At 40.6% G+C, this 14,618-nt stretch overlaps 1 protein-coding gene across 11 annotated transcripts; it reads right to left on the reverse strand.

The window, feature by feature from the left end:
- Positions 1-37: 37 nt before the first annotated feature.
- On the reverse strand, positions 38-10,482 carry LOC142101725 (synaptonemal complex central element protein 1-like). Of its 11 annotated transcripts, none has more exons than XM_075186117.1 (13): positions 10,439-10,481; positions 9,966-10,016; positions 9,373-9,416; positions 9,221-9,277; positions 8,651-8,725; positions 7,678-7,725; positions 7,031-7,085; positions 6,639-6,728; positions 6,245-6,308; positions 5,427-5,493; positions 4,865-4,982; positions 1,371-1,460; positions 38-310 (listed from the first exon to the last, which is right to left on the reverse strand). In XM_075186117.1, exons 3-13 carry the CDS (start codon positions 9,410-9,412, stop codon positions 178-180), a joined length of 837 nt encoding a protein of 278 aa, XP_075042218.1. In that variant the 5' UTR covers positions 9,413-9,416; positions 9,966-10,016; positions 10,439-10,481; the 3' UTR covers positions 38-177. The 11 variants fall into 11 exon arrangements, 10 of the variants coding, with proteins under 10 accessions (XP_075042218.1, XP_075042208.1, XP_075042216.1 ...); XM_075186107.1 differs by having other exon boundaries at positions 9,221-9,280; XM_075186115.1 differs by having other exon boundaries at positions 9,221-9,280; positions 9,373-9,471; positions 10,439-10,475.
- Between the last annotated feature and the right edge of the window lie 4,136 nt (positions 10,483-14,618).

Below are 14,618 nucleotides of genomic sequence, written 5' to 3' on the forward strand. Positions count from 1 at the left end.
CCCATCGATTGGAAGAGTGAATAACCACAGACAAGAGTTAAACTGGAGAAAACTCTTTTATTGATACAACTACAGGACAGAAACATTCTACTGATTAATTACTAATGGAAGAAAAAGAACCAGGTCTGAATATAGAGGAAAGCCCCCAACTCTTGTAGGATACTCAGGATACAGACACTATTTAATGCATGGAAATAGGGCACTCTGGGATCTGAGCTCCCCCTGGCTGCTCTCACATAGGGGATCACTAGAGGGAGCTTCTGCCGGTTTAGAATGGCTCCTCTCTGCTGCTTCCAGCTCTGCTTTCATTCTATGAGACACAAGACAAAGTTATCAGAGATTCTGAGGAGCAGGAATATGGAGGCACAGGTACGTGCACAAAAGTACTGTGACTCATAGCAACCAATCAGATTCTGTCATATTTTCTAGCACACTGCAAAAATTAAACCAAGCGTCTCATTGGTTCCTACGGGTTACAGCTTCTATTTTTGTAGTTTTATGGAACCAATTCAGTCCTGGGGTCCAGGGTTTTGAACAGGTTCTGTTTGGAGTGAGTGTGTGTTTATGCACAAGTCATAATGCTGTCTCCCAATATCTTTCTTGCACTGCTGAGAGTTATATAGTGGAAGGAGCAGGGTCCCCCAGCAGCACAGAGTATATCAGGAGATGAGTGAGGTGTTAGTGAGGACAGGGCTGCATGTGACAGGGGCAGTGACATGATCTGAGGAGGGGAATGGAGGCAGCAGACTCAGGGTTATATAGTGGAAGGAGCAGGGTCCCCCAGCAGCACAGAGTATATCAGGAGATGAGTAATGTGTTAGTGAGGACAGGGCTGCATGTGACAGGGGCAGTGACATGATCTGAGGAGGGGAATGGAGGCAGCAGACTCAGGGTTATATAGTGGAAGGAGCAGGGTCCCCCAGCAGCACAGAGTATATCAGGAGATGAGTAATGTGTTAGTGAGGACAGGGCTGCATGTGACAGGGGCAGTGACATGATCTGAGGAGGGGAATGGAGGCAGCAGACTCAGGGTTATATAGTGGAAGGAGCAGGGTCCCCAGCAGCACAGAGTATATCAGGAGATGAGTAATGTGTTAGTGAGGACAGGGCTGCATGTGACAGGGGCAGTGACATGATCTGAGGAGGGGAATGGAGGCAGCAGACTCAGGGTTATATAGTGGAAGGAGCAGGGTCCCCAGCAGCATATGTAGTGAGTGACATGAGGCTTTTGTTACACTGATACTGGGCAATTGTGAGGTTAAGTGCACATCTCTATGTAATCGGTTTATACAACTTACTGATATTTAGCTTTGTTTTAACTTAACCCTTCTGTGTGAAGTCTGTGCAGCTGTGTAGGTTTCCCAAGTTACCTGTTATATTGGTTTAGTAAATCAGTGTGACCTGCAGCTGCAGTTTCCAGCATGGTCTTGACACAAATGTTTTCATCCTCAAACAGTTTTCTGTGGGGCATATAGGAGAGAAACAGACAATCATAAGAACATAATAATATACTACATAATAATATATATATAATATAACAACACAACAGTGACCTCCACGCAGTGAACAGACATTTTCTTGTCTACTTCTGATATTTTTGAAAATGTCAGTGCCTCATAACTATCCCTACTCTCGGGTGCCTCATGTCTAAGTAGTGTCATTAACTCAGCGAATAGGCTGAATTCACCTGGATGTTAGTTCAGCCAACAAAATGTGAGCAGGCCACCACTGAACTATAAGGTGTTATGTTTTGACTCCTCTGTTGTCTACAGACTCCATTCCAGGCTTTTGCTGAATGTCAGACTTGTGTTTCTGTGTGCGAGAGGTTGCTAAGCAACCATACTCACCCTCACAGGGATTCCACAATGCAGCTGATTTATCGGCTCTTGTAAGACTCATTACAGCTCACTACCTAGCGGCTGATCAGCCAACATTCTCTGCTCACATTTCTACCTAGCAACTGAATAGCCAGGGCCTACATAAATACACTCAGTGCCATTATTGCCTTGCTCTGATGACTTTACCTAGGCTAGTTCCTGTACCTTTGTTCTATATAGACTGATATATTTTCCGCTGCTGGATTCAATGTGTTTGCCCTTGGCTATGTTTACTGGACCTTGCTGTTGGATCTCTACTTGCCATTGAACTCTTGGCCTGTTTATTGACCTTGTATACCTCTCCTGCCCTCTGACCCGGCCTGCTGGTTGACTATCCTCAGTTGTTTCCTGGTTGTCTTGTTTTGTCTACTTGTTGCTTCATAGCTGTGAGCCTCCATGACTCATTCACGGCTGTTAACAACTATGCACTACTGGGATCAAGTCCAGGGGGCAACGAAGTACCAGTCAACAGTGTGGTTCTGGGAAAAGCGGCTGCAGATGGTGAAAAACATCCCGCAACGTAGGTTCTCAACCTACCGTATTTCCCCATGTATAAGGCGCTCCCATGTATAAGACGCACCTTAATTTTGACCCCGAAATTTGGGAAAAAAAATATTACGGTAGCTGTCAAAAAAGGCAGGGAGAGTGTAATGGCCGGCTGCTCTGATTGTAATCAGAGCAACCATGCAGCACACTCTCCCTGCAGTTGCTCCCCCCCCCCTTGCTGCCACTGTGCCTCTGTCCCCCTCTTCCTAGATCCCCTGCTGCCACTCTGCCTGTCCCCCGCCTGCTGGATCCTGCTGCCACTGTAACGATGCCCCGCTCCCCCTCGCCCCCCCCCCCCCACTGCCCCTGTATAAGATGCACCCAGGTTTTAGACCCAACATTTTTGGGAAAAAGGTGCGTCTTATACATGGGGAAATACGGTAATTAATTAATACTATATATAAAATATTACTGTTCAGCGTTTAATTGTCGTTTTCAGCCTGTACTGAATTCAATCGTATATAAGCAAGACGGAAAGAGTTTATTTATGAGACCTTATACAGTATGATTTTGAAAACATTTATCTACAGTGTTTAAAATATCGATGTAACATTCTAGCCATGTATAAGTATTTGGATACTATTAAGAAAAGTGAGAGACTTCAAATATATTCCTAAAATGCTCCCTTATGTGTCAATCTAAAGGACCAACCAATGAGAGGAGACTATGGACACTATCCAACCCTTTATATATGTGGACTGTGATCCACACATTCAACTCTCACAAACTGTTCCCTGAGAAAGCCCAAGCGGGCGAAACGCGTAAGTACTATATTCTTTCATTCATACAATTCAGATATTTCACTACTGACGAACTTTTGTGATTATCACTATCCAAGCCTTAACAGGATGCGAACAATAGAGCGCCCGTATGCGCGAAGATTGTATGCTGACATCACGCGCACATCTGTAAAGACCTTTGTACGGCCATACAGGACCTTAGGTACAGAGCAACCGCTGGGGAAACCACTGCATCGAGAAAGAGGAGACGGAGACCAAAACGTTTGGACAGAGGTTAGTCTCAGTAACAGCTTAAAAGAAGACATCACTCATTCTGTAGCGGATTCACTGCATTCTATAAAGGGAGAAACAAACTCCGATAAGAAGCAAGCTACCATGGAAGTCTTATTAAATACCCCAATAACGAGATTTATTTACTGACTGCCTTAAGTACCAAATACTTCAGGGTGAAAGGTACGAATCTGTAAAGAGAAACGTTACTTAATCTAAATTGGTTCACCTGCCGTTGCCTGTTACTGTTATCGGAGTGAACGAAAACTGTTATCTGTGAACTTAAAAGTCAAAAAGGAGCCATGTATCGGTATATCATACCAATTTCAACAACATTGTCAATAATATTTGATTGTTTGTTTGTTTATGGTTATAAGGGGAACCTTTAATCAATTGATTTTAATGCTTGTATTGTCACTCTGTTTATACCCAGTGCACTGAAGGTATTGTGTAGAATAAATTATAGATACACATCAACTTTACCTATACACCTAGATTCATCTTATGTTCAAATCCTTGCGCCTGGGAGTACCTTTGTATCTGTATAGAGGTTATCAGTTATCCTGTGGAAGGAGTGACATTTATATTATGGGCTTGATGATATACACCTACTGGTGAGTGCGCAGCCCATAGGGGTTAAGTTTTTACCCTTTGAAATCACGTGGTGATCCAGCTTCGCTATATAATACACGGAGACTATAAGGGTCTTTTGTCCCTTTCATTTTTACTTATATTTGCAGTTTGCACTATGTTTTTGTTCTTTTCTTTTGTATGTTTGATCTATGAGGATCTATGAAGTTTTCCTGGACCATAGCAGAAGATCTGTCTGTCCCTTGGATTTGGACTTTTTAGACTGGTTTTGATTGTTTATATATATATTTTTGTACCCCCTGACTGGCGCTTGCTTGCATAGCGTTTATTATTGCTTTATCAGTTGCTGATGGTGGGGTTCATAACATAGGGCAGTACAACGCAGAAAAAATTAAACAGATTTATAATCTACAGTCAGAAACCTCTATAAGTATTTAAACTGCACCATATTTATACATATGTAGAGAAGCTGTACATATAAATGTTATATGTATGGTTGTTATGTCAAGATTTTATCCTTACACACCATAATCATCTATAATACACATTTAGATATTTTTAATTAAAAGCTTAAGGGATAGATTTACTAAAACGTATGAAAAAGTGGAGGTGTTGCCCACAGCAACCAATCAGATTCTAGCTGTCATTTATGTAGTTCATTGTGGAAAATGACCGCTAGAATCTGATTGGTTGCTACGGGCAACGCCTCCACTTTTCCTTTTTAGAAGTTTTAAGAAATCTACTATAAGAGGTAACTTTAGTACAATACAGACAACTTATAAATAATAATATAAAACGGTATAATAAGAAATGTCAGTCTTATGAGGGTGGACACAGTACATTGCGCTCGCTGCCTCCTCGCTGTGCAGGAAGAGATTTTCAGGCGTCAGGACGCCCTGCGCTCGCAGTCTGGCTTGCGTTTCGTTTACTTCTTTTAGCTTCGCGAGTTTCTCTCTCTCTGTGGAAAACAAGAGAGCGAATTGTCTGTTATAGGCCTGTCCCCCTCGTTCAGGATATCAGTCGTTAGCAGCCCATTTTGTCAGAGGATGTGGCCCTAAAGCTAAGCATGTGACCCTTCCTGGAGACGAGGGAGTTTGCTGTCAATAGCGCACCTAAGATTAGGGGGCAAAAACTTCACTGGTGCCCCCTCATTCCTCCCGCTCATTCTCTAATCACTGCTTCAAGCTTATAAATCGCGAGAGCCGTCTGTTTCCCGTTATACGTGTTCTCCAGCCCACGTGGCTATGTATGAGCAGTTTATTGTATCATCTTAGCTGTACCCCCTGCGTTCAGTGTTTTCCTTCTATACGTCTACTCCCATCTCAGACCTCTACTTGCTATCACGCCCTGGGTGTATGGAGGGCCGCCCTGTATAAATTCTGTAATGTCATTCAACACCAGCCTTCTCCTAGCAGGTCCTTCTTCCGTTCCTCCATCTGACAGATGTCCGCTGTAAGTCTCTTTGAATCCTGTAGCAAAACGGTGAAAATAAATGGAAGGAAAGACTAAAATGAGACGGTTACCCTCACGCGAAAACACTTTTTTATCTTTAAAACATTAAGGGGGGAATTCAATTAGCTGCGAATTGTCTCCCAAATGTCCGAGAGACACTTCGCGGCAGAGATTTTATTTTATTATATATATATATATATATATATATATATATATATATAAATAAAACCATTGACACTTCTATACGTAAAGACTTTATGGTACCCTGTGTTGTAACTGAGTTCGGGGATCTACATAAAAGCATTCGTCCATCGGCCCTGACATGGTAACAGAGCTCGTCAGTGACTTATAATATCCTTATAATTTACAGTAAGAGCTACATTATCCCTTATATACAGTTTAAGGAGTACCTGTCACACATCGGAGGCAGCCATTTTGTGTAGGACATCAATGATCGAGAGAATACGGACCATGAAATCACTAGGTTCCTGTGACATCACAGCAGCATGGAGAATGCAGCCTATCGCAGTCCTAGGAACCAGTGACATCTCTCTTTCGGTCCCTGTGGCAACATTCTCAGGAACGTTGGCGAAAGACACCAAATGGCGGCTCCCGCTGTGCGCAAACAGGAGGTGTAGCTCGCCCCCCCCTGGGACACCTGCAACAGATTGCTGACGTATTACGATGCGACACTGCCCGTTCCTATCTTCTGTGTGTGTGAGATAAAGGTGTATTTGGTAAATCGGAAGTCGACATTTAGGCCCTCACATAAAACTCCGCCAGGGCTTTGTGTCTCGCCATCAGATCTTCCAGCTGATCCTGAAACTCCATCCTAGGTCAACGGAGAAGAAGAGTTAGTTGAAGAGAACCGCGGTTATACGCAATACTGCAATAATTATACAGACTCTCCAAGTTTACAAATATTATATCCAAATCTTAGATGATTACATTAAATGGAAAATATGCTATGGGTGACACCTCCAGAAGATTTAGTAAATCTACCCCAATCTTTCTTTATTTTTTTAACTTTAATAGTATTTTAATTATTCATTTTTAAAAATGATGGGTTACAGAAAACCCCAATCTTTCTTTATTCTGGGATGATATAGTGGAAGACGGAGCAGATTATGAATTGGGAAACGGACATTTCTGGTTCCCTTACCTCTGTTTCCTCTGCTTCAGCTTTTCTTCCTGAATTTTGGTAGCCAGGTCGTCAATTCTCTTTTTGGACTGTTCCGTCTGCCCCTGCTGCCTGCAGAACAGCACTTTATGAAATACAGAGACTTAATATGCAATAGTTCAGAACTCAAGGAGCCCTAAAGCGATGTTACTACAGCAGCTTTTATATAACATACATGGGCAAATATCTTTAGAGCAATTTACTTGCAACTTATTATGAGTAAATGTGACTTACAGGGAATCTCACACTTTCTGACAGAAACAAATATGGCGGCAGCCAAGAGTAATAAATTGGTGCAGCCGGGATGTTTAAGTCAGTAGACATTGCAGAACAAGTGAGAGCCACGTAAACACTGACAAGAAACCTGTGTTCACCTTTTCTCCTTTTCCAGCTGATTGTCACGTTGCAGCTTCAGAACCTGGACGCTTTCTAGAAAGTGTTGGAAAAACAGCGAGGTCATTGGGATTTTTCACGTGTATATTAAATGTCACTTGTGAACACACTGACACGTCTTTTACAAATGTGGCTGTAGAATAAGGGGTAAATCTATCAATCAGCGTTTTTTTTGTTTTTTTTTAAAAGGTGCTGATTTTTGACGATTTTCCTGGTGGTATTGAAAACGGCAATTGTTTTAAAGGCAAAACCCAGTGGGTTTTAACAGGATTGCTCATCCAGGCCCTGTCTGGCTATTTTTAGACCCCTTTAGGGTTTACATCCATTACCAGTCGTGGATTGGTGGATAAGATAGTTCACTGCTGGTTTTAAACTGAGCTTGCAACTTTTTAACAGCTGTCAGTGCAGCAAATGTGCTTGTGTGACACCTTGTAAGCAAACCTAAAATATTTAGGTAAGGAAGCGTCTTTAAAGTTTGCTGTCATCTAATGGAAAACTGAAGTAGAAAGAGCTCTTGTGTGACACCACCCTCAGAATGATTCAGTGTGTACTGTCTCAATGTACTAGATAATTTCAAATTACATCATTTAGTTCTATTTGCCTCCACAAACTGTTATAAAAGCCTCACCTTGCTTCTTCTGAAGTGTGTCTCGTAGTCTTATCTTCTCTGCGTGTACTGAAAGACAAATGAAATAATATCTCGCAAAATTCATACAATTCCTTATTCACACTTATTTGCAAATGAGTATTTCCAGTGATGTCACAGGTTCCTAGTGACTGGATAGGCTGCACTCTCAGTGATGTCACTGGCTCCTAGTGAAGGGATAGGCTGCACTCTCAGTGATGTCACTGGTTCCTAGAGAAAGGATAGGCTGCATTCTCAGTGATGTCACTGGTTCCTAGAGAAAGGATAGGCTGCACTCTCAGTGATGTCACTGGCTCCTAGTGAAAGGATAGGCTGCACTCTCAGTGATGTCACTGGCTCCTAGTGAAAGGATAGGCTGCATTCTCAGGGATGTCACTGGTTCCTAGAGAAAGGATAGGCTGTATTCTCAGTGATGTCACTGGCTCCTAGTGAAGGGATAGGCTGCATTCTCAGTGATGTCACTGGTTCCTAGTGAAGGGATAGGCTGCATTCTCAGTGATGTCACTGGTTCCTAGTGAAGGGATAGGCTGCATTCTCTGTGATGTCACTGGTTCCTAGTGACTGGATACAATACAGTATCAATGGTACAATACAAAGTAATGACCCAAAAGTGGGGTTGACATATGCATTTTAATAGCTTGGGGACCAAAGTGCTAAATTATCTACAATATTGCAGACAATTTTGATAATCAGCTGAATCGGATGCTGAACTACAGAGGGTGCAGGAAGTATATGCTTGGCTCTTTGTACTACTTATTGCATCCCTTCTGAGTGGCTCCAGTATTATAATAATATTATATCTGTACTTCACAGAACTTGATGTAAATTGGCTATGTGTTATTAAAGGATGAAATTCGGGGTCCTGTAATGAGCTATAAGTGCATGGAGCTATGGATCATGTTGGCATCTGAGCAAAGGCAACACCGGTGAGACCGGGTGATAGACGGCTGCTTACGTTTCTCTAGCTCGTCCTGCGCTGCAACTCTCTGCTTCTCTAACTCCTGCCTCTCCTCCTCCGTCTGTTCTCGAGCTGTAAACACAAACACAGCGATGGATGCGATCAGACTCAGGTAATCACAGGACAAACCCCCTCCCCCAAAAACCCCTGAAAAGTATCGGTAGGTACACAAAGTTTTTGGTTTGTGATGGATATTGGCGATATAAGGGGCACAGCTGTGTAAGGAAACTTTTGTTCTCCAGCAACTCAATGCTTGACTAATATTAATGAGGTGTGACTAATATTCATAAGCTACTGGTTCCTAGTGACTTGATAGGCTGCAGTCTCATTAATATTACAAAAACTGGCTGCTTCCAGTGTGTGTGTGCATTGCTTCCGTTCTCTAAACTGTACTAGAAAAACTTATTAAAGTCGAATTATTTTGCTCTGGGCTTTAGAACTTTTGTTTTGCACAGTTATCTGTGCATCTGTTTTTATAAACCGCAAGAAGAGGCACGGAAATGCGACACAGACAAGTCAAAGTACGGAGCAGGTGACGGCCCTGGGACCTTCCATAGTCCTAATAACCTTTCTGAATCATGTTGAGCTTCTTCAGAATATCTTCCATCTTTGGGTCTTCATTTCCTGCTGTGTAAAGACAATATTTCTATGAGTCTCAAGGGTGTGATCGTATATCCCCATTTGCTATGCAAATTTAGATTATTTTGTTCCATACGTACCTCCATGCATTTCCCGAAACTGCTTCAGCAATGCCTCCATGTTGCTACATCAAGGTAACAGAGAACAGTCGGTTATAATGGTTAGAGGTCGCCCAAAAACTATTGTACCAAAGTACACAGGAAAAAACAACACTCAGCACAAAGAAAAGTGTTATCCTGAAAGAAATATTACTGTACATAATATAAACAGATGCTGACACCTAGCTTATAAAGAGTTAATTTAGAGGTTCCAAAATGTGTCAGCGATAAATGGATTTAAATAGTTTCCTATGCATTTAATAACTTTTGTCCCAGAACTATAGGTGATGTAAAAAATATCTCCAATAGTATTGCACTAGTTTTAAAACTGAAATTGAATGTATGCTTGTTATCTGAGTGCAAGCACCGTTCATGTGTACTGCTAACTCTGTCACTGATCCGTGGCTCCCTGTATGTTATTAATACTTCAAACACAATAGGTAAAGAATCAAATATACAATTTTCAAACTCGCTTGTTTGTATCTCACGCAGATCTCTATTTAATTTATTTACCCTTCAGTAATTACAGCTCACCCATCCCAACCCTTAGAGAAACATTGTCAGGCGTCACTTACATCGAGCAGCCGTCTGTACCCTACAAAGGGGGGTTATTCTATACAAATGACCTAAAGTAAAAACAATGAGTGAAAAGGTGGAAATATTTTCATTTTCTTACATTATCCCATTAGAAATATTATTATTTTTTATTCAAAAATGGTTTCCAAAATATTATAACAAATACAATGTATATATCTTTTTTTTTTTTTTTTTTTTTAAATAAAAAAATAAATAAATTATTTTAACAACATTTTCAGCTGTGAATCTCATTATAATTATGTAAACTGGTTTTTGGCATTTTAAATGACAGGATGGTGAACAAACATGACAACCACAGTAATGTTTGTGGGACAAACCCCAGGTGTGTATCTTCATCCCACCACATTCACCTCACTCTTATATATCTGCCCCCTCACACAGTACAGCTAACACTAAACTACCTCATATGTCCCCTGAGACTCACACCCCAGTCACCTCCCTCTCCTCTCACCCCAAGGTGTCACTTAGCCCCGCCCCTCTACACAAATTTCTGCGATCGGCTGCTTCTGCCTGGGAGCTCAGACATGTGCAGCTGATCACAGCCTGGCATGCCCTCACGTACGTGCGTGCGTGTGCGTGTGCGTGTACGTGTGCGTGCTTTGGTGTTTGAGATATATATATATATATATATATATATATATAGGGAGGGGAGATAATGGAATCTGATGTATTATTTTCTATCTATGTCTATATATATATATATATGGATTATTGTTAGTGTCTGATACATTATACATATAGTGTCTAATTTTATCTATCTATAAATACAATATATATATATATATATATATATATATATATATATATATATATATATATATAGGGATTATCGTTAGTGTCTGACGAGAGAAAGAGAATCCTTAGTATCTGATATATTATTTTATATCTATACATATGTATCTATATATCTATATATGTATTATAAAGAGAGAGTGAGAGTGTTCTCAGTGTCTAATGTAATATATATATCCATACTTGCCAACTAGCCCGGAAAGTCCGGGAGACTCCCGAAATTCAGGGTCAGTCTCCCGGGCTCCCGCGAGCGCTGGCTTTTCTCCTGCATCCCAGAATTCCCTTTTTAATATGACGCGAACCACAGAGAATCACGTCATTTTAAATGCTTCGAGGCGCCCCACCCCCTCTCACCCATTAGTCACGTCCCTCCCCTCTCCCAGACGTCGGCTACTGAAAGTAGGCAAGTATGTATATATCATCATCAACAGCAGCTATTTATATAGCGCCACTAATTACGCAGCGCTGTACAGAGAACTCACTCACATCAGTCCCTGCCGCATAAGAGCTTACAATCTAAATTCCCCAACACACACACAAACTAAGGTTAATTTGATAGCAGCCAATTAACCTACTAGTATGTTTTGGGAATATATATATATATATATATATATATATATATATATATATATATATATATATATATATATGGATTATCGTTAGTGTCTGACTTTCATTCATGGATGGATGTTATCCTGTAGTTTGTTTCCCCAGATGGCTATTACACATCGCAGTACCTGATGACCTTGTCATGTTAGTGGAGTACATGAACAATGTCATTATATAACACATTGTGGATGAGCTGAGATGTGAGGGCTGAGATTGTAGCTCATCCACTAAATAGGACCAGTGCTTATGGCACATGGCCCTAACTCTTGGTTCTGCCGTCACTCCTTACCTCTAGTGAACTGACAGGCTGCATCGTCAGCCCACAAGATGACTCTGTTGGGCAGGTCAGGCCAGGTTTGGGTGCGCTCAGGATTGTATTTTTAGTTTTGTCCTAATGTTTCACTTTTGTGAGGTACGCTGCCATTGTGTGTGGATGAAAGGTGCACTTTAAGTTTGTTATTTCCAAAGTCTTGCATTGGCCAGCGCTTATAGTACTTTTCTTTATATATATACTATTAAATTATATATTATCATTTTTTTAATATTACTATTTAATGGTAATAGTACTAGTAAACCAGCTTTTTTAGATACAGTTTTCCTGGCTCTAACCGCACAGACTGGTAATGGAGACGAGATGTTGGGTCTCTGGTTCCTTTCTCTGGCCTGTCTGATAGTGACGGGATGTTCTAGTGATGTCACTGGATCTCCCCTTGCTCATTTTGAACAACATGGGGCAAATACGAGTGTACAGGTCACCTACACACGGCGGAGGAAGCCATTTTGTGGGCAGGACTAAAATGCAGCCTATCAATTCACTAGGAACCAATACTTCATGCATATAAATCGGGTCTCATGAATATTGGTCAGGCAGAGCCTGAGTGATGGCGCCTAGCATTCTGCTATATTACAAATAGCCCCATAGGAGTTATTTACCAACCTAGGTTCAAAAGTAGCGCTGGAGGTCATGACATCATTGACCTATCTGGGTGGAGTTTGTATCTTCTCTCCATGTTTGAGTGGGGTTCCGCCCACAGTCCAAAAACATACTAGTAGGTTAATTGGCATCTGTCGAATGGAGCTTAGTGTCTGTGTCAATTTAGATTGTAAGCTCAAATGGGGCAGGGACTGTCGTTAAGGACTATATGTTCAATGTGCAACGTTGCTTAATATGATTGGCGCTATATAAACTATTTTAAATAAAATAATAGTGCAGTATCTGATGCCAATTAGCTGTAATCACGCTGCAATTAGCATTGTTTCCTTGTCTGGAGCATACTATTTTATATGAATTTTTATGAAAATAAAGAATGGAGATTGTAGATTGAAGTACTGGATATATGAATTAATTATTAAATATTGTTTATAAGGTTGGGATTTAAATTCTGTGTGTTTAATTGAGAGGATCTCAGAACCTCAGCTAAGCAGCGTTCTTTCACCTAAATCCTATTAATTTAAGAGGGCCATAAACAGAGGTAAAATATTTTTCTAATTAGCTTTAATCAGTCTACTAAATTAAAAGGTATGTTCCCACTTTACAATATATATTTTAGATGCCCTCTCTTTGAGTAGTATTTGGGTTGAGAAGGGTCCTGTTACAGTCATGAAGCCTAATCTGCTACTAGAACACCATCCTACTCCTTTAATGTATTTTTATAAATAGAATATTCTTGCTGGTATACAATGGGGGCACTGTAAATGCCTCCCCTATATAACACAGAGTGTATATCATATCCTTTATTGCAATAAAAAGTATCAAGACACATTCTCAGACATATTTCTCCTGTATTTGTGTGAGATAAGAACTGTGTACAGAGATAGAGCTTGCTTGGAAAAGCCAGGGTACCCTTTTTATGTAAAAATGGATATAATATATTAATTATCCGTCTATAAAATTAACTTACTTGAATCACAACTTGCTGGACTAATTGAACGAGTACGCTGGTGGGTGCATGAGAGAGCAGGCAACCAATTATACTTTGCAATTAGGCTGGGGCAGGGTCTGATGCGAGTTCTCTGGACAGCGTTGCGGAATTAGTGACGCTATATAAATATCTGATGATAATGGGAGCACACTACAGGTTTTTCACTCGATCGGACCAATCCCCCAATAAACGACCGTTTGGCCCGATATCACATTAGTTTGTACGATCCAACGATGAACGATTATCGTTCCAAAGCTTATTGTAACATTGGATTTGATTTTATAAACGGACTAAAAATCTCGTTCGACGATGGAACAATGTTGTTCCAATTCTGCAGTGTGTCTGCACTCACAACCAGATGTCCGTAGAGTTTACAGAGTCACAATCTGTTCTGCCGATGACATGGACAGATGAACAGTGCAGGTTTGAAGGTAAATCTTGTAAAAACATGTGTAGTGTTTACACAGGAATAGTCATGCTGAGCGGGATTAATGTGACAGGGAAAGAGGATTCTCACTATGGGAGAGAGACTATATGAACGTTGCTGGATGTTGGGCAAGAAGCACAGAATACAATTACTTAAATCACCCTAAAGTTAGCGTCACCTGTACGCGATAGAAATCCACACTGTCCCGGACGAAACATCACAATTTACTGACGTTAAACATTGCGAAATATCCCTATGATACTAGACCAGTGATAGCTAGCCTGTGACACTCCAGGTGTTGTGAAACTACAAGCCCCAGCATGCTTTGCCAGCTATCGGCTAGTTATCTACTGGCAAAGCATGCTGGGGCTTGTAGTTTCACAACACCTGGAGTGTCACAAGTTAGCTATCACTGTACTAGACTAACAAGAAATCAGGAGTGTGCAACATAATACTATTTCATTAGTAGTTTATAAAAAGAAAAAACCCTCAGCCACATTTATATAAGGAATATTTATTAGAAAACTAGAAATATTGGGGGAAAAAATAATACTATAACAATACTATGGGCACTTTTGTACAATAACTTACAATTTTTATTAATTAGAAAAAAAATAAATCATTTTTAAATCATGTGATGTAAAAGATTCTCAGCGGAAATAAGGCTAACCATATTATTTAAATCACCTACCAATGAATAATCTGTAATAACCTTTTCACGTCAATAAAAAGTGTCATAGTATGTATCCGGTCTCTTCAGCTGGCATTAACATAGTTAAAATTAAACTATTTCTGACCACAAATCTCCAAACCATCCCAAAGATTGTTTTGAAGATATTACTAAATGAAAGAGAGAGGGGGGGGGGGGGTTCCACCTCAAA

This window comes from Mixophyes fleayi, chromosome 9, assembly GCF_038048845.1.
Source record: "Mixophyes fleayi isolate aMixFle1 chromosome 9, aMixFle1.hap1, whole genome shotgun sequence".
Taxonomy (NCBI): Eukaryota; Metazoa; Chordata; class Amphibia; order Anura; family Limnodynastidae; genus Mixophyes; species Mixophyes fleayi.